Raw genomic sequence first — 25,378 nt, 5'->3', positions numbered from 1 at the left:
CCCCCCTTGTGGGTGAGATCATACTGGTACCCTGAGAGGAAAAGAGCCCATCTGATCAGTCTTGGAGACATAAAAGGCAGAGTGGGCTTATTGGGGGCTAGCAGGCCTAGTAAGGGCTTGTGGTCTGTAACCAATTCAAAACTTCTTCCAAAAATGTAATTGTGAAATTTCTTCACCCCTGCCACTAAAGCTAGAGCCTCTTTATCTAACTGGCTATAATTCCTCTCTGTGCTGGTCATGGTTCTGGAGAAAAATGCTATTGGGGCCTCTGTCTTATTAGGCAGAACGTGAGCTAGGACTCCTCCTATGCCGTACGGTGAAGCGTCGCACGTGAGCCTAATGGGTAGTGAAGCACTATATTGGACTACCACACTTTTAGAAGTTAGTAATTGCTTTATTTGGAAAAAGGCTTCACGTTCAGTTTCCCCCCAGCTCCAGCGGGTTTCCTTCTGGAGTAAACGATGTAGAGGCTCTGCTACTGTTGCCTTCTGCTTTAAAAAAACGGAATAAAAATTAAGGAGGCCTAAAAATGCCTGCAGCTCATTCTTATCTCGTGGCTCTGGGGCTTCCCTAATGGCTCTCAGCTTCTCTGTTGTGGGGTGGATACCTTCTTTGTCTACTTTATATCCTAGGAATTCTATACTGTTGGTTCCCCAGACACATTTGTCAGGCTTGATTCTTAACCCTTTATCCTGTAACCTCTTAAGTACTTCCCTTATTCTTTTGTTTACTTGTTCCTGGTTTTCCCCTGCAATTAAGATGTCATCAAAATATGGAATGGCCCCATTTACCCCTGACAATAGGCGTTCCATAATGCTCTGGAATATCCCTGGGGCTATGCTCACCCCAAACTGTAACCTCGTGCATTTGAAAGCCCCCCTGTGCGTTACAATTGTTTGTGCGTTTGCTGTTTGTTCATCGACCGGAAGCTGCTGGTAAGCTTGCGCGAGGTCGATTTTTGCAAACCTTTTTCCTTCCCCCAGGGAGTGTAGGAGTTGTTGCACCACCGGGATGGGGTAGGGGTGATGTTGGAGGGCCTTATTTAGGGTAGATTTATAGTCAGCGCAAACCCTTAAAGAACCATCTGGCTTCAGAGGCGTAACTATGGGCGTTTCCCATGGCCCTTGTTCCACAGGGACCAAAATACCTTGGCTTATAACTTTATCACCACTCCTCTTTCTGTCTCCAGGCAGATTACTGCAATATATGAACATATATATACACAGTGGTACCTCTACTTACGAACTTAATTCATTCTGTGACCAGGTTCGTAAGTAGAAAAGTTCGTAAGTAGAAGCAATTTTTCCCATAGGAATCAATGTAAAAGCAAATAATGCGTGCAAAACCATTAGGAAAATCCAAACTGTAAGGCTTAAAAAAAAAAGGGACAGGCAGACAGTGAAGATTAACGGAGTGGAGACAGACAGCGAGAAGCGAGGAATGGCGGTCCTAACAAAGGCTCCCAAATCGCTCCCAAAATCACCCCTGCAGATGTTTCCTATGCCACCCCAAATCGCCTCCAAAATCGCTCCTCCAAATGCTTCCTATGCCACCCCAAATCGCTCCCAAAATTACCCCTCCAGATACTTTCTATGGTGTCCCAAATTGCCTCCAAAATCACTCCTCCAAAAGCTTCCTACTCCACCCCAAATCGCCTCCAAAAATCACCCCTCCAAAAGCTTCCTACACCGCCCTAAATTGCTCCCAAAATCACCCCTCCAAAAGCTTCCTATGCCGCCCCAAATCGCTTCCAAAATCACCTCTCCTTTCAAACTGCCTCTTTCTCCTTGCTGCCTTTCTTCAATCAATTTGCCTTCATTAGGACCTAGATTTGGGGTGGTATAGGAAGCGTTTGCCTCGCTTCTCCATGCTGCCTTTCTTCAATCCATTTACCTTCGTTAGGATCTCGATTTGGGGTGGCATAGGAAGTTTTTGGAGGGGTGATTTTGAGAGCAATTTGGGGTGGCATAGGAAGCATCTGGAGGGGTGATTTTGGGAGCGATTTGGGGCGGCGTAGGAAGCTTTTGGAGGAATGATTTTGGAGGCGATTTGGGGTGGCATAGGAAGCATTTGGAGGTGATTTTGGAGGCAATTTGGGACAGCATAAGAAGCGTCTGGAGGGGTGATTTTGGCAGAGAGATGGGGTGAAGGAAGCGGTAGGCTAGGGGGGATTTTGGCAGCGGGATGGGGTGTCTGCGGGGAGCGGAGGAAGCAGAGGCTAGAGGGGAAAGAGGCAGGGAAATGGGGTGGCTGCGGAGAGCTCCTCCGACGCACGCCGTTTGGGCTGCTGCTCAGAGCAGCAGCCGCAGCCGAGAGAGAAGCAAGAGTTCATAAGTAGAAAATGGTTTGTGAGTAGAGGCAAAAAAACCTTGAACACATGGTTCGTATCTCGAAAAGTTCATAGGTAGAGGCGTTTGTAAGTAGAGGTACCACTATATATATATTTGTAGATTTTCACGGGTACAGGTATGAAGGTTCATATTCAAAGCACCACAAAGCCAATAATTTCAGCGTGATGATGGTGAATGTGATTTCGCCGAAACATCGCAGACACTGAAAATATTACACAAGGAAAAACCCGAACTCACAACAATCTACATATATATATAAATATTACACAGGGCAAAACCCGAACTCAGAACAATCTACATATATATATATATATATATATATATATATATATATATATATATATATATATATACCTGTGAAAATCTACAAACACACACCCACACATATATATACATATATACATACATATATATGTATATGTATATACTGTATATACATACCTGTACCATGGGAACTTCGGAGCATGCCAAGCATAGTTCCCTCTAAGCTGCGCAGTGTGCTATAGTGCAGAGGTTTTTACCTCTCAGCCCGGGGAATTTCAAATTTAGCGCGGAGGACCGACCTCCACGCTGAAATTTGAAATGAGAACTGCTGCTGCTCTACAACAGAGGGCAACAACAGTTCCTTAAGGAAAAGCGGGAAAGAAAGGGGCCGGCCAATTGCAGGCCTGCTTTCTTCCCCGCCCTTTAAATTTCGGATTTTCTCCTCCCCGGCCCAGCCCCGCCCCTCGGCAGCCAAACGTTTTTTTAGCTGCCGGCCGGGCAAGGTAAGGTAAGCCTCTGTGTGTGTGTGGGGGGTGTTTGCCGACGAAGATGGCTGGCTGTGTGCGGCCTGCCGCTAGGCCTATAAGCCTCCATGTGGGGGGGTTTGCCATCGAAGAGGGCTGGTTGTGCACGGCCCGCCGCTAGGCCTATAAGCTTCCGTGGGGGGGTTGCTGTCGAAGAGCGCTGGCTGCGCGGCCCGCCGCTAGGCCTATAAGCCTCCGTGGGGGGGTGTGCCGACGAAGAGGGCTGGGGGGGGGGCGACGAGCGGGCCTCTTACCTCTCCACGGGGGCCCTCGTGTCAGGTGTGCCGCAAGCCAGGCCTGGCGGTGACAGCAGCCATCCACCCCCTCGCCCTCCCAGGCGTCCCCGGCGCCCGGCCATGCTCGGCCTTCCGGTAGCCCTGCCGACTTTTACCTGCTGCCGGAGCCGTTTTCTCTTTATGGTGCAAAGCCACACAGTCTCGGACCCTGACTCCCGGATCGCTCGCTTCTCCGGTCAGCAAAGCCATCTGCCCAGGAAAGCGCCGCGCATTGAAAAAGCGCAATGCTTTCCTGGGCAGCCGGCTTGCTGCCCGGAGAAGCGAGCGATCCGGGAATCCGGGACTGTGTGGCTTTGCGCCATGAAGAGAAAACGGCTCTGGCAGTAGGGAAAAGTCGGCCGGGCTACCGGGAGGCGGCGCATTGCCGGGCGCTGGGGACACCTGGAAGGGCGAGGGGGTTGATGGCTGCTACCTCTTAGCTGCAGAGCCGCCGGGCGGAGGCGAAGACAACGGCGCCCTCCACTCTCTCTCCGGCTCTCTCTCTCTGTGTTGCCGGTGTGGTGAACGAGAGAGAAAGAGAGAGAAAAAGGAGAGGAGAGAGAATGAGAGAGAAAGAAAGAGAGAAAGAGAGGGAAAGAAAGCAAGAGAGAAAGAGGGGGAAGGAGGGAGAGGGAAAGACATAGAGGGAGGGAAGGAGGGAGAGAGAAAGAGCAAAAAAGAGAGGAGGAAGGAAGGACATAGAGGGAGGAAAGAGGGAGGGAGAGATAGAAAGGAAAGAGGGAGGAAAGAGGGAGGGAGGAAAGAGGGAGGAGGGAGAGGGGGGTAGTAGGATAGGGAGAGGGAAAAGGAAGGGCTTGGAGAAAGGCAGGGGGGGAGAAAGATAGAAAGGAAAGAGGGAGGGAGAGATAGAAAGGAAAGAGGGAGGGAGGAAAGAGGGAGGGAGAGATAGAAAGGAAAGAGGGAGGGAGGAAAGAGGGAGGGAGACATAGAAAGGATAGAATTATGGATGCAAGAACTTGCTCGTGTGTGATAGCGCATGCCCACACTTACTTTACTTATTTACTTATTTATTTATTTATACTTATATGCCGCCCAGTCCCAAAGGGACTGCCACTCAGACACTATACTTTTCCACTCACCCCGAAAAAAAAATAGAGGGAACACTGATACCCAGTAGCCGAATTTCCAGCATGGTGCATGCAGCACCATCTTGTATTTGGATTTTTTGTTTGTAATAAAAAAAAAAAAGGCATTACACATTCATGCACAAAGTGTATGTGTGCCCACAAGATGCGGCCACACAGCACAGGAGGAAGCGAGCTAACAGAACCCACCCGAGTTTCCTAATAATTTAATTATTTTATGGTTGGGGGTCACCAGAACATAAAGAACTGTATTAAAGGGTTGTGGCATTAGGAAGGTTGAGAACCACTAGTATAAATGAATCTATTTAACAACCATATTCCTAACTTAATAACTGCTTCGTCTCCCTTAGCAAGTGTTGCAAGAAAGGTCGGAAAGTAGGGCAAAACTTATTTAACGAATGTTTCCCTTAGCGAGAGAAATGTTGTGGTCGTAAGTCGAGGACTATCTGTATTTGCATTCTGCCTCCCATTCGCATCCACAGCACTTCCCCAGCCTCCCCCTCCCCCGCCCCTGCTCAAGAGCTTTAGGCGAGGCCAGAGCAATTCGCCCTCCAATCACAATGCTCCAGATCGCTTCCTTCTCATTGGTTGCAGAGCGCCTCCTTCACCCTAAAGGTGAAAGGTCGGAGGCTGAGCGGAACCGGAAGCGCTACGGACCAATGGCAGACGGCGGAGTGGCAGCTCGACCAATCAGAAGCTGGTCCGACTTCCCGTCTGACCAATGGGAGCCGAGCTGCCGGCATCCGCCGTCTCCGTCTCTCTCTCTCTCTCTTCCACGGTTTTGGCTGCCATGGCGGCGCTGCGGCTGTTCCTCCTGCGGGCCTTGATGCTGGGCGTGCTGGGGCTGCTGGGCGGCTGGGGCGGCTCCGGAGTGGAGGGGCAGAAGAAAAAAGAGGTGAGCGGCGCGGCAGCCGAGGGCTCGTGAGGTTAACCCGAGGTCATCCAGCCGTGCACCCAACGGAATAACAGTCTGGGAGGCCTTCTGAGCATGCGTAAAGAAGGCCGGCTGGGCCGATCCGTGGGAAGAAGCGCTTGAAGCCCCGGAGGCCAGAAACAGGCCGGCGCCTCTGCAGGCTTTCCTTCCGGAGCTCCGCTGCCGCCTCGTGGGAAGGGAAGCCGAGCCGCCGAACCTGACGTCCTGGGCGGGGGCTTCTCAGGCAGCCCGATATCCGCCAGGGAAAGTCCCGCCAGCCACAGGGCGATCTCGGGGAGGCTTCTTCGGGCGTTCTCTTGGCCGGACCCCTGCAGAGGCCTTCCTGCCTTGGACCGAACCGGCCGAGGAGTAGAACAACTTTGAGGTCGCTTTGAACGTACGCTAATCCGCATGCACTACATTAAAAGGATGACATTCGGTTGCATGCAACTGGCAGAGAGTTTCCACCTACCACATACACTCCATGAACAGGGCAAGCATTGATTGATTGATTGATTGATTGACTGGATTTTTATGCCACCCCCTCCGAAGACTCAGGGTGGTTTACAACATATAGCAGTAAATTACAACAAAAACAATCCAATTAAATTAAATTAAAATTACATAGCTATATAAAATCCCTGATAGTACAGTGTTCCCTCGATTTTCGCGGGTTCGAACTTCGCGAATAGCCTATACCACGGTTTTTCAAAAAATATTAATTAAAAAATACTTCATGGTTTTTTCCCCTATACCATGGTTTTTCCCACCCGATGACATCATATGTCATCACCAAACTAATAATTTTTGCATATAAATGACAAACAAAATAATTATTGTTAATAAATAATTATGTTTATAAATATCAGGATCACTAAGTGTCTTATTCAATGGTGACTACCAGTAATAATGGTGAGTAAATGGTTGTTAAGGGAATGGGAAATGGTAATTTAAGGGTTTAAAGTGTTAAGGGATGGCTTGTGATACTGTCCATAGCCAAAAATGGTGTATTTACTTCCGCATCTCTACTTCGCGGAAATTTGACTTTCGCGGGCAGTCTTGGAACGCATCCCCAGCGGAAATCGAGGGAACACTGTATTAAAAATCAATCACCCATTCGTACAGCAATCATACAATCATACATTGGCCAGGGGCTAAGATCAAATCGGCCCATGCCTGACGACATAAATGAGTCTTCAAACTCTTGCAGAAGGCGAGGAGGGTGGGGGCAGTATGAATCTCTGGGGGGAGCTGATTCCAGAGGGCTGGAGTCCCCACAGAGAAGGGTCTTCCCCTAGGTCCCACCAAACAACATTGTCTAGTTGACGGGACCTGGAGAAGGCCGACTCTGGGACCTAATTGGTTTCTGGAATTCATGACGCAGAAGGCAGTCCCGTAAGTAATCTGGTCCGATGACATGTAGGGCTTTATTGGTCATAGCCAACACTTTGAATTGAGTCCAGAAACCAATTAGCAGCTAATGCAGACTGCACAGTGTTGGAGAGACATGGGCATGCCTCAGCTGCGTTCTGCACAATTTGCAGTTTCCAAACACTTCAAAGGTAGCCCCATGTACAGAGTATTACAGTAGTCGAACCTCGAGGTGATAAGGGCATGCATGAGTGACTGAGTAGAGACATACTGAAAAGTCAGGAAGCGAAGACGCAGCTGTAGGTCTATGGAGATTCTCAATCCTCCCGGCTATGATGGTCCCAAAGGTGCTTTTTTCCAAGAGGCAACTGGACTTTCTGGTTTTTCTTTGAAGACATTTTGCTTCTCATCCAAGAAGAGCTTCTTCTGCTCTGACTGAATGGTGGCGGGTTGGAAAGATTTATACTCCTTGCAGTCTTCAAAGAGAAAAACAAGAAAGTCCAGAAGTGCCTCCTGAAAAAGCATATTTGGGAAAACCAGGGCCTGCTATACAGTTTGGGATGAACACCCTTTGAACAGTGGGGGAGTAGGAATAGGTTTGCAGAGGAAAAAATTGCAGGCTACAGGAACCATTTTGGTGGTGGGTTCTGAATTAGTTTGCCACCAGTTTGTGCATGATGCTTCTGCACATGCTTAGAAGGGTCCAAGGTAGGTGGGTGGAGCCTCCTTCCACCATGCTACCAGTTCTAAGAATTGGTTGAAACTGGGAGCAATCCACCACTGAACTATTTGCATCACTCAGATAACCCTGAGGACAAAGATAAACATCCAAGTGCTTCAATTACTTTCTGAAAGGATGGAAATGACCAGCTGTCTGCAAAGAATATTGTCAGGCTGCTTCAATTAGAATTTAAGAAAAATAAAACTCAGAGTCCATTTTGAACTTCAAAAGTGAATTTATCAAAAATCAGAACTGAGAGCAGCAAAGTTGAAGCAAAGACTGAGGAAAGAGGTGCGATACAAGCTCATATCAAAAAATCCCACCTGCCCCCCCTTGGAAAATAGCCAATCCCCATTGTCCATCTTTCTCAGGTGGACGCATCTTCACAGCCACGTCACACTTATGGAATGCAACTTTTAACAGTCTCCTGGTCACCTGTTTTCCAGGAAGACGGAAGTTATCCCGCTCTGTGTTAGGAAAGCAAAACTTATCAGGGCCTCCTGAATCTTCCACTCCCAAAATCCCATGCCCCCCCCCCGTTACTCATGGCAACCGAAGCATGTGTAGTGTTGAAACAGTGAGGTTGACAAATATAAATTCTTCCATTCTTCATTATCTTGTCAGAGCTGAAGAAGCTTCTTGGATGAGAAGCTAAATGTCTTCAAAGAAAAAAACAAGGAAATTCAGTTGTCTCCTTGCTGGGGTTTGCACAATGCGTATCTGGCTTCCTTCGCAGAGTTAGCACACGGCAACCTTGGTGTTTTAGATCTCAGCCAAATCCACTTCGGAGGGAGGTTGCTGAGGGGGGAAAAGGAGGATGGATGGTATGCCAGGATTGGAAAAGTAATGCATATATGCAACAAAATGGTTAGACTTATGTTTTTTTTAAAAAAAAATCTGTCTTTTTTATTGTTATAAACAACTCAATGCAAAGAACATAGCTAATACTTTATTATTTTTATGAATAACTCAATGCTATGAACATAGCTAATATTCCTCCTTCCACCTATTTTTCCCCATAACTACAATCCTGCAACATGGGTTGGGTTGAGAGAGAGGATCTGTTCCAAAGCCCCCCAGCTGGTTTTACCTAAGACAGGACTAGAATGTGCACACACAGAAACAAACCCATTGTCAGTTTCTCGCCTGGGTTTAGTTTTTTAATTTACAAGACCCTGTTTCTCATATAGGTGTATTGTGCAAAAATAATTAATGTGAACATTTATGTGTTGTTGGGCTTCTTTCAATCCCGTGAAGGATGTGAATTTGCTTGGAGATGAACTTGACAATGAAAGGTGAAAGAGGAAAAAGGGTGGAAATTGTGGGAATTCATGTGGAGACAAGGAATCATGTAATCTTGTGGTATTATGGATTTACCACATGATGATAAATTAGTGAAAGTCGCCAGCCACTGCTCATGATAAGCCCTGATGTATATTTAAGTGAATTAATTAATATTTAAGCTGTGATCATTTAGATGCCTAAAAAAACTGCATGCATTTAATCTTGTAGAATTTCTTTCTAACTTAGATGGTGCTTTCCGAAAAAGTAATCCAGTTGATTGAATGGACTAGCAAAAGATCAGTTATTCGACTGAATGGGGACAAATTTCGACGTCTGGTAAAGGCACCACCAAGAAATTACTCTGTGATAATAATGTTCACTGCTCTTCAGCCTCACAGACAATGCATTGTGTGCAAGTAAGAATTTCAGTTATTTAGAAATTCACCATATTACCAAAAGTATACAGTGATCCCCCGATCATTGCGAGGGTTCCGTTCCAGGACCCCTCGCAATGATCAGTTTTGCGCGAAGTAGCGCTGCGGAAGTAAAAACACCATCTGCGCATGCGCAGATGGTGTTTTTACTTCCCAGCAGCGAGGAGCCGAAGATTGGGGTTTCCCCGCCGCCCACGCAAACTCCTCGCTGCTGCCGCGCCTGCCGCTCGCCCGCCCTTCGCCCGGCCACCCGCCGTTCGCTTCGCTGCTCGCCCCGGCCACCCGGGTTCGTTTGGCTTCGGGACATGCCGGCGGCGACGTTTTAAAACAGCCGCGCGGCTTCCCAACTGAGTCCCGAAGTTTGCCTTTGACTTCGGGACTCAGTTGGTAAACCACGCGGCTGTTTTAAAACGTCGCCGCCGGCATGTCCTGAAGCCAAACGAACCCGGGTGGCCGGACAAGCAGCGAAGCGAACGGCGGGTGGCCGGGCGAAGGGCGGGCGAGCGGCGAAGGGCGGGTGAGCCGGGCGAACGGCGGGCGAGCGGCGGGTGGCCGGGCGAAGGGCGGGTGGCCGGGCGAAGGGCGGGTGAGCGGCGAACGGCCGGGCGAACGGCGGGCGAGCAGGTGCTGGGGGGGGCTTCGCCCTCCCGCCAGCAAGAGGGGGAAGACCCAGGGAAGCCGCCCAGCAGCTGATCTGCCCGGCGCCATCTACGCATGCGTGCCCATAGAAAAAAGGGCGCGCATTCGCAGATGGTGTTTTTACTTCCGGGTTCAAAACTTGCCATATAGCCGTTTCGCAATGATCGGGAGCGCAATACCCGGGGGATCACTGTATACTCATTAGTGAATTTTAAGAATTTTTGTGCTGGGATTATTCCCTGTTAGAAGTTGATAAAATAGCCATTTGTGGAATGGTAATTTAGAAATACTCCTCTTAAAATGAGCTCATGTATGGGGATGAATATTATGCTGAACCTGCTATAATTGCAGGTTATGTATAGAATTTCTTTGAACAAGTTGTATAAGTTGCTAAAGTTCCCAAAAGCAAGTGATTTTAGAAACTAACTGATCAGTTGGGGAAAACTGACCCTTCAACTGTTTGGGTAGAACATAATCACTTAATGATAATCACTAATCTTTGGAGAGGATCCAACAATTGTTTTGTTCAAAGTAGCAAGTTAGAATGAGTCACTCCTCTGCTATTAAGAACACAAAGGATCAGAGTCAGTCAATCAAGTTCTGTGTGTGCGTGTGTACATAGACATACAGCATATATTTTGTGTGATAATGTATTTTTTGTGTGACTATGTGTAATATGTATGTACACATACGGCATATATACATGGGATTAAATAATATATTTTGGATGTTCATTAGTAGTTTAGACAGGGAAATTGTATCTCATTGACGCCTTTGAGGTAAGGAAAGGCCAGGCACCCTAACCCTTGATATGAGTGACATCAAGTTGGCTACACCCACCCAGTCACATGATTACCCAGCCATATGACTGCCAAATCACTCCCCAGTCACATGACCACAAAGTTAAACCCCAAAGTCACATGACAATCAAGCCATGCCCACAAAATAAGCCACACCCATAGAGTTCTAGTTTAAAAAATTGGAAACCATCCTTGGCTTGAAGGATCCAACATGAGGAGCTGCAATAGATTTAGTGAATCTCTTGCTTTTGTTATAGTGAAATCTAAATAGTGTCTAATTTTGACCTTCCCCAAACAGCAATCTACCATCTTTATAGAATCTAAAGTAACCTTTGACCTTGAGTATTTTGGCAGTCACATTTCAAACTGCAATCCGGTCCAGGATAGAGACAGTGATGGGGAGGGGGGGGGATTTAATTTGATTAAATTCAATTTTAAATTAAATAGAAATATGAACTAAATAAGTACATTTAGGTGGATTTCTATACACTTCCTTAGGAATAATAATAATAATAATACTACTACTACTACTACTACTAATAATAATAATAACAACAACACCACCACCACCAATAATAATAAGTTTATTTATAAGGCCATTTTAAAGGCATAACAGCAAGCCATATAGAACTAGTAAAGACGGATAGTATGCAATACACACACTTAACTAGAACACATCTAATAAAACCATAAACCTTGTTAAAACCATTCCCAATCTCTCCCATGTCCTCCAATGTATATTTGGTAGCAAATTTTGGAAGGGCTTTTGGTGCTCATCTAAAGGTTTGGGGGATCCAAATGAGGCGAGACTTCATGACAATTGCTGATGCTGATGCAGGGATTGCGGCCCTGATACCCCCAGTGTCCATTCCTGGGCTTCCTTTCTTCGAATCTGACCTTTCTTCATTAATGCCTCCTTTCATTTCTGACAGACAAGCTGATGAAGAGTATCAGATTCTGGCAAATTCCTGGCGATACTCAAGTGCATTTACCAACAGAATCTTTTTTGCCATGGTGGATTTCGATGAAGGTGCTGATGTATTTCAGATGGTGAGGAGTTTCTGGTGTCTTTCAACTAGTGGAAATGCTTATAGGGGTTTTTGTATGACAAAGGATAGTAAAAGATAGTATTGCTTTTATTTTGAAAAAAATCTTAAGATATTCAGAAAATAATCTGAATTACTGTATATTTATTCAGAAATTGTCCCTCAATATTGTTTCTCTTCATTAAAATACTTTGGATTATCCTAAGGTCAGTACAGGAAAAGTTTAAGATTGTAAGAATGTACGCTGCATGTTGCTTGTCTATCTCAGTGTTTCTCCATCTTAGCAACTTTAAGATGTGTGGACTGCAATTCCCAGTCTTCCACAGGCAGCATCTTAAAAGTTGCCAAAGTGGAGAAAGTTTCTTCGGAAAAGCTGAAGAGGAGAATTCTGCATCACCCACATTGTGCCCAGGTTGAGAATCCCTGGTCTACGTAGAGTAGCTGGAAGGCTCTTGTGGACAAAAGGCTTTTCCCACCCTTGTACGGGCAAATTCCTTCACTCACAACCAGAATTGGGACCAGCATTTTGGTTGCTAAGCAAGCCAAGTGTTAAGTGAGTCAGGCCTAATTTTTTAACCTTTTTTGGCCACAGTTCAGAATCATGCAGTTGTAAAGCAAACTTGGCTTCCCCGTTGACTGGTTATTTAAAGCATGCTATGAAGGCAGAGGTGGGCTAAGGTGTAATAGTGACGTGTGCTCGCCCCTGTGTCTCTGTGCTAGTGGAGTCCAAGGCAATTATGCTATTGCACCTGGGCAGGTAGTGAAATCGTGCATGGACACGCAGGTGCCCCTCCCCCCGTGGCTCTGAGTGCTAGCGGAGTCCAGCGCCTGTGGCGCCACCTGCGTGTCCACGTGCGATTTTGCTACCTGCTCAGGTGCAGTAGCATAATTGCACAGGACTCTGTTAGCACTCGGAGGTGAGCACACTTTACCATTCCGCCTTAGAAGCCCACCTCTGTGCGAAGGTCTCAAAAATCACATGGCCCCAAGATTGTGCAGCTGCTGCTTGCTAAGCATCCAAATTTTGATCACGTGACCATGGGGAGGCAGTGTGGTCGTAAGCGCGAAGACCCATCGTGTCAGTTTTTTTCAATTAATAATAATAATTTATTAGACTTGTATGCCGCCCCTCTCCGAAGACTCAGAGCGACTCACAACAAAATACAAAGCACAAATCTAATATTAAAAACAATTATAAAAACCCATTATAAAACAGTCATATCATCCAATTAAACCATACATAAAATGGAACAGCTAAGGATCAGTTATGTCCCGCAAGCCTGGCGGCATAAGTGGGTTTTCAGTCATTTGCAAAAGGCAAGGAGGGTGAGTTGATTCCAGAGGGCTGCGGCCACCACAAAGAAGGCTCTTCTCCTGGGGCCCGCCAGACGATGGTTTGTCGAAGGGACCAGGAGAAGGCCAACTCTGTGGGACCTGATTGGTCGCTGGGATTCATGCGGCAGAAGGCAGTCCCGAAGGTATTCTGGTCCAATGCCATGTAGGGCTTTATAGGTCATAACTAACACTTTGAATTGTGACCAGAAACTGATCGGCAGCCTGTGCAGGCCGCGGAGTGTTGATGAGACATGGGCATATCTAGGAAAGCCCAGATAGCTCTCGCGGCCTCATTCTGCACAATGTGAAGTTTCCGAACACTTTTCAAAGGTAGCCCCATGTAGAGAGTATTACAGTAGTCGAACCTCAAGGTGATGAGGGCATGAGTGACTATGAGCAGTGACTCCCTGTCCAAACAGGGTCGCAACTAGTGCACCAGGCGAACCTCGGCAAACGCCCTCTTCGCCACAGGTGAAAGATGGTGCTCTAATGTTAGCTGTGGTTCGAGGAGGACGTCCAAATTGCAGACCCTCTCCAAGGGGGTCAATAACCTGCCCCCAGGGTAATGGACGGACAGATGCAATTGTCCTTGGGAGGCAAAACCCATAGCCACTCCGTCTTGTCAGGGTTGAGTTTGAGAAAGGAAATTGTCATTTAGGTTACTTAGCGGATGGTTTAAATGGACTACCAGTTTAGTCTAATGGCAGAGGAGTTTAATGTTATCAGTTATAAACTAAATATTGTTCCCATAAGCTGAGAATCTGGGTTCTTCTGACAGTATGGATGTTGGCATTATAGACTAAGTTTTGAATTACATATTTTTGTATATTTTGCTGAAAAATAAAGCTCAACATGAATTCTGCTCCAACCTTCATTAATTTCCCACCAAAAGGGAAGCCAAAAAGAGGAGACACTTATGAGCTGCAAGTACGAGGTTTTGCTGCTGAACAGCTTGCCCGCTGGGTAGCTGATCGAACAGATGTGAATGTAAGTAAACACCAGATTTTTGTCTCTGATAAGTTTTTAACTGACTGCCCAAAGAAATGGACACTTATTCCATTGTTGCTTTAGGGGACCACTGCTGAATTCCTGGGCATCTCTTTCAGCTTGAGAGTAGGATTGCTATGCCAAGAGACTGAACAGTCAGCTGTACTAATGTGGGTCCTGACAATTAGTTGGCCGAGAGTAGAACCAACTTCCATCTTAACTGCTATATTCAATATAATGCCAAAATTAAGCAAAACACAGTACATTTTAGAATATTGGGATGACAATTTGGGCAAATTAGAATGAATTGTAAACCACAATTTGCCAGATCTGGCCTGTGGGTTTTGAGTTTGACACTTCTGGTCTCTAACTGGATACATGAACGTATATAGTTTGCATGAAGCAATTGAAAACATGAAAACAATTATTATTTTTTAATTCCCAAAATGGAAATATAGAATGGTTGAGGGATCAGATACTTTACAAAACAAAAACACACTTGCTAGTTTTCAGCTGTGCTCATCTGCTGCCAAAGCTATCATGGCAATGTTTTATAAATATGAGTTTTTTATTATGGTTTAATATTTGTCTTACAACTCAGGAGTATATTAGAATGTACAATTCAGTCCTCATCTCACTGATTTATAATTAACCTCCTTAGAATATTTGCTTTTTGAAAGAACATTTCTTGTAAAATTGCTTGGATATACAGTATTTTAATAAAAAATTAGTTATTGTAATAGCAATTAAAACATGAAAGTAGCTTGAATATTTAACTTTAGAAGTTAATTAGCAGTTTTCTCTGTGGATCATTTCTAATACAGTACTTTAAATTTTTTATTACCTTTCTTAGTATAACTTTTTCTTTGGTGGAAAATTGATCTTAAGACACTGCTGGGAACCTGCTTTGTACAGATTCTCCTCCAGCATCATGCTAGGAGAGCAGTGAAATAAGAAGCAGCTTATACTATTTTTACTTTTAATTATTTCTGTCCTGTCCCTCAAATGGTACAAAGACACAAAGACACAAAGAGCCAGGGTGGCTTAGAGTGCAGCACTGCAGGCTACTTTAGCTAACTGCTAGCTGTAGTTCAGCAGTTCAAATCTCACCACCGGCTCAAGGTTGACTCAGCCTTCCATCCTTCCGAGGTGGGTAAAATGAGGACCCAGATTGTTGGGGGCCAGAGGCTGATTCTGTAAACCGCTTAGAGAGGACTGTAGAAGCACTATGATGCGGTATATAAGTCTAAATGCTACTGCTATAATAAACAAGGCATAACATAATCTTTTAAAATACTCTTTTATTATCCAAGAATTTTAATACCCAAGAATTCAATGTGCTCCCTTTCCATAAATCATGCAAACATTTAGAAGTCACATGGGAGACATCCAAGTCAGGTAGCATTTTAATGACCCCAATGCTGAAAAGTTACATCTCATTGATGGCAGTGAAGTAATAACTCTCGGTAAGTAGATTCAAGATGACAATTGCATCCTGCCTTTCTCACAGATCCGAGTGATAAGACCACCAAACTATGCTGGACCTTTGATGTTGGGGCTGCTGCTGGCTGTCATTGGTGGCCTTGTCTATTTAAGAAGAAGCAACCTAGATTTTCTTCATAACAAGACAGGCTGGGCATTTGCTGCTTTGGTAAGCAATCTGACATTTAAAAAACCTCTTTTGACTCCTTGTTCTAGTCCAGTGATGGCGAACCTATGGCATGGCTGCCACAGGTGGCACACGGAGTCATATCTGCTAGCATGCGAGCCGTTGCCTTAGCTCAGCTCCAGCACACATATGACACTGGCCAGCTGATTTTCGGCTTTCACGGAGGCTCTGGGAGGGCATTTTCGGAGGGCCTCCAGGGGGATGGGGGAGGGTGTACAGTGGTACCTCTACTTAAGAACTTAATTCGTTCCATGCCCAGGTTCTTAAGTAGAAACGTTTATAAGTAGAAGCAATTTTTCCCATAGGAATCAATGTAAAAGCAAATAATGCGTGCAAACCCATTTAATTATTTATTTATTAGATTTGTATGCCGCACCTCTCCGTAGACTCGGGGCGGCTAACAACAATAATAAAACAGCATATGACAAATCTAATATTTAAAATAACTAAAAACTCTTATTAAAAAAACAAACATACACACAAACATACCATGCATAAATTGTATAGGCCTGGGGGGAAAGGAATGTCTCAATTCCTCCATGCCTGACGACAGAGGTGGGTTTTAAGGAGCTTACGAAAGGCAAGGAGGGTGAGGGCAATTTTGATCTCTGGGGGGAGCTGGTTCCAGAGGGTCAGGCCTGCCACAGAGAAAGCTCTTCCCCTGGGTCCCACCCAACGACATTGTTTAGTTGACGGGACCCGGAGAAGGCCAACTCTGTGGGACCTAACTGGTCGCTGGGATTCATGCGGCAGAAGGCGGTCCCGGAGATATTCTGGTCCGATGCCATGAAGGGCTTTATAGGTCATAACCAACACTTTGAATTGTGACCGGAAACTGATCGGCAACCAATGCAGACTGTGGAGTGTTGATGTAACATGGGCATACTTAGGGAAGCCCATGATTGCTCTCGCAGCTGCATTCTGCACGATCTGAAATTTCCAAACACACCATTAGGAAAGAAATAAAAGTTTGGAATTTGGGTGGGAGGAGGAGGAGGAAGAAAAGGAGGAGGACAGTTGCTGCCCAGTGAGAAGGAAGTATTTATTTTCTCTGGGCGCTGGCAGAGGTTTATTCCCTCTCTAAGCACCCAGAGAAAGGAAAATGCTTCGTTCGCTCTGGAATACCAAAGCCTCCTTAAGTGCCGCCGAAAGGCTCCTTTGGCAGCCCAAAAAAGCCCGAGATGGCTGGGATTAAAAGGGGAATGGCAGGAAGCTGGATGGGCCTTCGTGGTGCTCTCAAATTTCCTGGAAAAATTTTCCAGGCTTGGGTTCTTAAGTAGAAAATGGTTCTTAAGAAGAGGCAAAAAAATCTTGAACACCTGGTTCTTATCTAGAAAAGTTCTTAAGTAGAGGCCTTCTTAAGTAGAGGTACCAGTGTATTTGTCTTCCCCAGGCTCCAGGGAAGCCTCTGGGGAAGGTGAAAAACGGGGTTACCAGGCTCACCAGAATTTGGGAAACTGGCTGTTCTGGCCTCCAGAGAGTTTTCAGAAGGCAGGGGAGGCAATTTTTGCTCTCCCCAGTCTTTGAATCACGGGTGTAGGCACTTGCGCAGGTGCGAGAGTGTATGCGCTCATGCTTTCGCCACCCAAAGGAAAAAAGGTTCGCCATCACTGTTCTAGTCAGTCACACAGGCATGCAGCATGAGTTGTCCCAAATAACCTGCATTGGGCATTCTTTCCCCCTTTTTTAAAAAGAAAGAACTTGAGGAAATAAGGTTTCTGTATTCCTATTTGGGAGTTATTTTTTGCAAGAAATGGGCAGATCTAAAACCAACATTTGAGACCTCTGTGGTTCCTTTGAGAATAAATTTATTATTGATAGGATGTAAATTATACCTGATTAAATTATACTATTGTGTAATTAACATGTGAATAGTTTGTAAATGCCAATTTTTAGGTTTATCCTAAGAATAAACTTTTAACATAACAAAGTGTGATAAAAGCCCTGTTTGAGGTTGGTTAATCTCTAGGCAATGTTCCTTCAGTAAGTTTCTTGTTGGCACATGCATCACTCTCTGGTTTTTTAGTGCTTTGTTCTGGCTATGACATCAGGACAGATGTGGAATCACATCAGAGGGCCACCATACGCTCATAAGAATCCTCATACAGGTCAAATGGTGAGTTAAGTTTTCCTTGGAACTGAACATCATTTTCCTTGGCTCTAGGCTCTTATCTGCTGGGCAATTTCCATGTTGGTTGGGATGTAGTGGGGGAGTGGTAGTGTTTCTGAGAGCATTAACTGCCAGAACATGCCATCAAATTATTCTGAGCTTAGCTTCACTTTCTAAAGAACTGATCTGGAGTGGGGAAGGCAAATGCAGATTCTGAGCTTTGCTTGTCCCACTGAAGTAATATCATGTCTTTGATCTTTTTATTTTCCAGAACTACATCCATGGGAGCAGCCAAGCACAATTTGTTGCTGAAACACATATCGTTTTACTGTTTAGTATCCTTCACGATAAACAGAATATGCAAAAGTATAATCATAAATAGTGTTTTCCCAACCTTGCGTTGCTGTGTAATGGTTTAACAATTTAGGAAATGCCCTGTATTAGGTTGAGAGAGTGTGCTGCAAATTTACTCCTACCAATCTTGGCAGGAGATCACTAGGATGAATCTACAAACCCCTCACATCCTGGATACACTTCCTAGCCAGCTTCTGACAATCCAAGTTAATGGAGGAGGCAAATAATGTGATGTCTTTTTAAATCATTGTGATTCTCTTAACAACCAAAGGGAAAACAAGGTTATAAACCCATTGCAGCCACGTGATTTTCCACTTAGCAACTATGGGGTTTAGTGATTGAGTAGCCAGTCCCAGTTGTGGTCGCTAATTAAGGAATGTTTGTAAACCTAACCTTGCAATTTGTTGGAACTACCATCCTACATTATATTCAAATGGCACACTAAATTTTGGCAGATGTTTTATTAACTATCCCTGTAAATGTGTAGAAAATGGAATGTTTGCCATAATTATGTAAGTTGGGAGATCTCTCAAAGGCGAAAGGCTTCTTTCTCTCCATGGCTGTGGCCTTAACCTGCCTTCTCATAGATGCAGGCGTCACTCTGGGGATTGTGCTTCTTCACGAAGCCGCCACCTCTGACTTGGAAGTGGGGAAGAGAAAATGTAAGTATTCGAACTGGCAGCAAAATGCTTTCGTTGGCTTACGTAGCTAGATGCAGGTGGGGGAAGAGAGGAAGTGTTGAAACAGCTGCTCAGCATTTCTTAGGATAAGTCCCTTGCAAGTATAAAACATGTGTGCATCCCTTTCAGTTAAAGGATTGAAGGGCCTGAAGTTTTTCTCACAGACTTGCCTTCCCACAGCACTGCTGAACCAAGTAGTGCCAGTCATTAAAAGGGTAGCTTTCTTTTTCTTTCTTTCTTTCTTTCTTTCTTTCTTTCTTTCTTTCTTTCTTTCTTTCTTTCTTTCTTTCTTTCTTTCTTTCTTTCTTTCTTTCTTTCCTTCCTTCCTTCCTTCCTTCCTTCCTTCCTTCCTTCCTTCCTTCCTTCCTTCCTTCCTTCCTTCTTTCTTTCTATTTATTTAATTGGATTTATATGCCGCCCCTCTCTGAGGACTTTGGGGTGGCTTACAACATATAAAAACAACAGAATACAAAAGTTAAATCCAATTGATTAAAAACTAAACAAACAATCTAAAACTCCCAGTTATGCTAAAAATCAGTCATACCCATTCAAACAAGATCAGGGGGTCCAGCAAACCTGAAAAACACGGAAATCAGGGAATTATCAAGGAAATCGCTGCTCCGAGTCTCCGGAGAGGGGCGGCATACAAATCTAATAAATAATATTAATAAATCGGCGGTTTGGGAAATATCAGAGAATTATCAGGGAATTCATGAAAAAAACAGAATAAATCAGGGGAAAAACCCAAACGGTATTAATCATGTAAAAAAAACAACGGATTGTGCTGCCTGGCAGGGTCAAGGAAAAATGAGCATAACTGTGGCAACAACTTGCTTTCTCAGCTAACGATATTTCTCCACAGATTAGCCGTTTGGTATGATGTCATCTACAACCGTGCCTTAACTAGATCGCAAGTTACAGGGAAATAGCAGGGAATTCCAAATGCTTCCCCCTGGACACCCTGAACCATACAAACATTCGTTGGCTTGGGGGCTGAGATCTAATCACCCCAAGCCTGGCAGCATAAATGAGTCTTAAAACTCTTAGAAACATAGAAACATAGAAGACTGATGTCAGAAAAAGACCTCATGGTCCATCTAGTCTGCCCTTTTACTATTTCCTGTATTTTATCTTAGGATGGATCTATGTTTATCCCAGGCATGTTTAAATTCAGTTCCTGTGGATTTACCAATCAGGTCTGCTGGAAGTTTGTTCCAAGCATCTACTCCTCTTTCAGTAAAATAATATTTTCTCACGTTGCTTCTTATCTTTCCCCCAACTAACCTCAGATTGTGCTCCCTTGTTCTTGTTCTTTTCACTTGCGAAAGGTGAGGAAGGTGGGGATGGTGTGAATCTCTGGAGGTGGGGGGCCGGGAGCTTTTTGCAGGCCTATGGGATACCTCTCCTCCTGCTGCTGCTGGAACTGTTGCATCCTGTCGGGTCAGCAGGAAGTTGTTTGTTATATAAATGCATCGAGGCAGTGGCGGCCCCTCCCCTTTCCAGTGCTGTGCCGGGCCCTATTTTTTTACAGTTTAGTCTCACGATAGCTTTTGGGTAACATGAAAAGTCTTTGCTCTTCTCTAGTGATATGCATGGCTGGCATTGGTCTCGTGGTGGTGTTCTTCAGCTGGCTCCTCTCAGTATTTAGATCCAAATATCATGGCTATCCATACAGGTATGTGTGTTTTCTATCTTTAAAATTACTCTGCTGCAAGAAATAGATTTTTAGTAGAATTAGGAACTGTACTCGCCAGCTCCAGAGTTTATGGCACACCCAATGTGGGCAGTTTTGGATTACCCTAGGTCAGTGATGGCGAACCTGTTTTCCCTCGGGTGCCGAAATAGCATGTGTGCATGCTATCGTACATGCATAATTCATTGCCAGGGGAGGGAGAAAACAGCTTTCCCCCCGGAGGCCCACTGGAGGCCGGAAACGGCCTGTTTCCTTGTGTTTTGCCCTCCCCAGGCTCCAAAGGCTTCCCTGGAATGTCCTCCCCCATCCTCCTGGAGGATCTCTGGAAACGAAAAACACCCTCCCAGCTGGCCTGCACACACATGTATGTTGGAGCTGAGCTAGGATAACGGCTCTCATGCCAGCAGATATGGCTCCACGTGCCACCTGTGGCACCCATGTCATAGATTTGTCATCACTGCGCTAAGTGAGAATCCCACTCATTGAACAGCTATGTTGTTCTCCCTGCTCCCTGCTTTCTATTGTCCAGCATCTTTTCATTTGGTGTGTTTGATGCTTGAAAGGATGAGTGCTGCAAAATACAAAATGTTTTTGCTTGTTGTCACTAGGATAAGGAAGGAGTCACTTTAAAAAAAAAATCATATAATGATCCAGATGTATCCAGACAAATATTATATATATGTATATGTATTTCCTTTCAGCTTTCTGATGAATTAAGAATGTTGCTGTGTTGTGATTCGCCAAAGTGGAGCACTGGCTTCCAAGATCCAGATCGTGCTACCTCTCTTTGAAATGAACGAAGTCCTTGCACCCCTAACCAAAGATCCCTGGTGCCTTGGCAAGACAAACCCTTTCCTCTAAACGTCAGGACGCATACTACAGCACATTACTCTTCCCCATTTCCCTGAGGCCGAGGGGTGGCTTCTTGTCTTAAAAACAAGGCCAGAGTCCCAAAAGCTTCACTCGGCGCATCTCTTTATGCCTTGCATGTGTACAGGCGTTTTCCGTTCGCAGTTCTGCACGCTGCAACATCTTCAGCAGGGGCTTGGTGGGCTTTTTTCAGACAAGGATGCCCCTAGGTAAGCTCCCATCATGGCTGTTTTTCCAGCACCTGCAGGGATTTTATTTCCCAGCAAGATTCCTAAATCTTGCAAGACTCTTGACATGGGAAAAGAGTCCGATTTTGGTGTTTTGGTTCTGTGCAATAGGTGATTTGCTTTCACCTAAAGAATAGAACTCCCAGATAAACGTTAAGGGGGAAATAACGGGTGAACCTCCTAAGTGTTTAAGCAAGTGGCCTCTTTGGGTCTTTCCCTTGAAGAGAGGTGAATGAATGTTGCCATGTGGGAGACCATTTCCATTTCCGTGGTTTCCCGCTGCTGAACTGAATCTCCTTGCACCATGATGGTGAACCTACGGCACGCGTGCCACTGGTGGCATGTGAAGCCATTTCTGAATGCACACAAAATGTTGCCCTGTGTCAGCTGCAGTGCGCATCTGCACGCTGGCCAGCTGGTTTTCGGTCTTGGGAAAGGCCGTTCCACCCTCCGGATGCTTCAGGAAAGCTTCCCGGAAGCTCCAGAGTGGAAAAAAACCACCCAATGGACAAACCGGAAGTTTGGAAAACGCACTTTTGGTTTGCCATTGTGCTGGGTTTTTTGCACTCTGGAGGATTTAGGAAAACTTCCTGAAGCCCTGGAGTGCAAAAAAGAGCACAACGGGCAAACCTGAAGTCTATTTTTCCGAACTTCTGTTTTGCCCCCTTGGCCGTTTTTTTCACGTCTGAGGCTTCAGTGAGGCCTGTGCGGGGACGGGCAGGGGCAGAGTAAGTGGGTGCATATGCATGGGGAGGAGGGAAGGGGTGTGGGCACACCCACCCATACCCCTTTTGGCCCACGAACCCAAAAAGGCTCATTGCTGTCCTAGAATGATAGGCTGCCCTTCCATCAAACACGGACAGTGTTGAGATCTACACTACCATGTAGATTAAGCTCTGTTGTTGTTGTGCTGGCCTTTACCAAACGCAGCTACCTGCTCAGGTTTGGTAAGGGACATGGTCTGTGATAGGTTGGGCTATGCCCCCAAAAGAGGGGTCACTGGCATTCTTCAAATTATTTTCATGCTTGAGCAATTGGAAGGAAGAAACACAAAAAACAGAATCTCCTCTTTATCCCTCGTGTATGTGCTATGTATATAATCCTGGCCTTTGTACCAAAATCAAAGGAAAAGTAGTTGATGTGGGGATACCCCACTTAAATTGAAACATTTCTCATTCTGAATCCTGACTAGATTATTAAGACACGGTAACCTGTCTAACTATGGGAATGGAGACAAACTATTCAGTGGGCTTTTTTTTTTAAATTTACAAGACCTTTTGGAGAGGAAAGAATGAATCCCAAAATAAGCAGAGACTGTATAATCGCCGGTTTTCTTCAGGCGACAGTTGGGTGCCCTTTGAATAGTCCTTCTCCTCCCCCCCCACCCCACCCCCAGGTGTCCTGCTTGGTTCTTGTGCTAAGGCTCAGATTCTCCATAGGAAAAAAAAACCCACCCTGGGTTTGGTAACATCGGTTTATTTCAGGCAGGGTGTAATAAGGGCTGTGGAATAGCAAGAAAAAGGTATTTCTTGAAGCAGCTACTACTGTAACTCAGCTGTTCAGTTTTCTCTTACACAGGTTTCCTGTATTCAATTACTTTCCAAGTGCCTTAACACCATTGTACTATTTTTCAGTATTTGATTCCAGCAATGTTTGAAAAATACATTTTTATATGATTGAGAGCATCCAAATTGTAGCATGGATATTGAAATGAGTATTACGGATATTTGAGAGCTTTCAATAAACAATTTCTTAGCCTGAAATCTACACAGATGTTCTTTTGTGCAGCGTTTTCCCTTCCATTGTGGGGAAGGGGCAGCTGAGCACATGTCTTTCAGTTAGCTGACGTGAAGGTGCCCTCGAATCACTTTCAATATTGACACCATTGAGGTTCCATTCATTTAGGTCAGGTGTCCCCATCGTCTGGGCTACCGCCCACTAGTGGACTATGAGGGGATTGCAACCGGGCCATGGAAACGGCTGGTAAGTGTGTGCGCCAATCATGGAAATGGAGCTGCGAGCAGGCTTGCCAGCAGCTCACATAGCACTATCCCCTTTTGCGCCCCCCCCCCCCCCCGGGAAAGCTGGAAATGTTGGGAAATTCTTGGTTTAGATGCTTTTAATTACAAAATTGGTGCATTGTATCAAGCCTTATTTCCAAGAATATTTTCAGCTTCCCCATATATTTGGGAAGGTGTCCTTCAGAAAGATAATACACAAAGCTAAATTATCAGTTGATACAAAGTCTTTTTAAAATATAGATTGGTCTCTTCGTTGAATTGGCTGAATTTTATAATTGATTTAATGATTTATTAATAAATTTCATTTTCTGCATTCTGTTGTATGAAAATAGAGTACAACTGTAGTTAAAGCAACACAGCAATAAAAACAGTATTAAAATGTGAAATTGCCCCTTTGAAGCCCTGTTCAAAATGAAAGGGTGCTTTACAATGTGGTTTGTTTGGAGAGCAGTTCTGCTATTAAGCTCCACCACTAGTGTCTTGTTACTGGGAAAACAAGGCCTTCTCTGAATTCTAGTTGCTTTTCTTACTATATTTTTAAATTTAATTTAATTTTAATACTTTATAAATAATTCAAAGCAGTGGACACTCCTATTTTCCCCACAACTCTGTGAAATGGACTGGGCTGAGTTGAGGGGGGGGGGGGAAGAGAGAGAGAGAGAGAGTTTTTGTGCCTAATGTGGGACTAGAACTCAGTCTCTCCATCACCACTACACCCAACTACCTTTCTTGTTCCTTTAAATCAGTGGTTCTCAATTTAGGGGAAGGGATCCCTTTGGGGGTCGAACGGGGGTCACCTAAGACCAAGGGAAAAGACAATTCCCCCGTGGTGTTAGGAACTAAAGCTTCTATTCTGGCGTCTTGGAACATATTTTTACAATCCAACCAATCAGGTGTTTACAGTGGGGGGGTCCCTCTGACCTTCCTGCCAATCAGCTTCAAGCTCTGTTGGGAGAATTGGCTCTAGACTTATGGTTGGGGGTCACCACAACATGAACTGTATTAAGGGGCCGCAGCATTTGAAAGATTGAGAACCATTGCTTTAAAACCACCCAGAGGCATTTTGGAGACAGATAGCCTCAACATTTACTTATATTTAATAAATTAAGTAATTAATTTCCCCTCTTGTTGTCCAAAACCTGGTGTAGAAAATGAAATCCTGAACCCAACAGTGCTTTTTGAGGTGGCAGTTGACTTTCTTGTCTGTCTTTGAAGATGTTTGGCTTCTCATCCAAAAAGCTTCTTCAGCTCTGACTGGATGGTGGGGAATGGAAGGATTTTCACTCCTTGCAGACAGCATTGCATTCTTACAGTTTTCCTGTGTCCTCAAAGTCACCTGAGTGATGCAAATGGTTCCTATAGTCTGCAATTTTTTTCTGGAAATTCATTCATACTCCCACCAGATTTCCAGAAAAGTTGCAGAATACATGAACCATTAGCACTTTTCACTAAACGGATCAAAATGATCTGCAAGGAGTATAAATCCCTCCATTCCCCATTATCTTGTCAGAGCTGAAGAAGCTTCTTGGATGAGAAGCAAAATATCTTCAAAGAAAAACAAAAAAGTCCAATTGTCTCTTGAAAAAAGCACATTTGGGACAATTATGACCTGGATGATTTAGAATTTCTACAGACAATCCTGAACACAACTTTATCAGCAACACCTAGTCCAATGAAACAATGTTAGAATAATATTGTAATTGA

General features: G+C 44.9%; 1 protein-coding gene across 1 annotated transcript; it reads left to right on the top strand.

Annotated features, from left to right (window-relative positions):
• The first annotated feature begins 5,148 nt into the window (after window positions 1–5,148).
• MAGT1 (magnesium transporter 1) lies at window positions 5,149–23,416 on the top strand. The gene is made up of 10 exons (XM_070759609.1): window positions 5,149–5,415; window positions 9,056–9,225; window positions 11,615–11,732; window positions 13,910–14,050; window positions 15,561–15,701; window positions 17,746–17,835; window positions 18,101–18,164; window positions 18,771–18,845; window positions 20,448–20,538; window positions 21,258–23,416. Exons 1-10 carry the CDS (start codon window positions 5,242–5,244, stop codon window positions 21,271–21,273), a joined length of 1,080 nt encoding a protein of 359 aa, XP_070615710.1. The 5' UTR covers window positions 5,149–5,241; the 3' UTR covers window positions 21,274–23,416.
• Window positions 23,417–25,378: the final 1,962 nt, after the last annotated feature.

The sequence above is a fragment of the Erythrolamprus reginae genome, chromosome 8 (assembly GCF_031021105.1).
Source record: "Erythrolamprus reginae isolate rEryReg1 chromosome 8, rEryReg1.hap1, whole genome shotgun sequence".
NCBI classification, from domain to species: domain Eukaryota; kingdom Metazoa; phylum Chordata; class Lepidosauria; order Squamata; family Dipsadidae; genus Erythrolamprus; species Erythrolamprus reginae.
Note: the sequence above shows the minus strand (reverse complement) of the source record. Positions and strands in the feature narration are given on the sequence as shown.

Bases quoted from the DNA above. Each gene is read 5' to 3' on its own strand.
- MAGT1 (XM_070759609.1), top strand. From the start codon at position 5,242: ATGGGAGCCGAGCTGCCGGCATCCGCCGTCTCCGTCTCTCTCTCTCTC. The intron at 5,416-9,055 runs GTGAGCGGCGCG...TTTCTAACTTAG, and splicing joins AGGGGCAGAAGAAAAAAGAG to ATGGTGCTTTCCGAAAAAGT. The intron at 18,846-20,447 runs GTAAGTATTCGA...GCTCTTCTCTAG, and splicing joins GGAAGTGGGGAAGAGAAAAT to TGATATGCATGGCTGGCATT.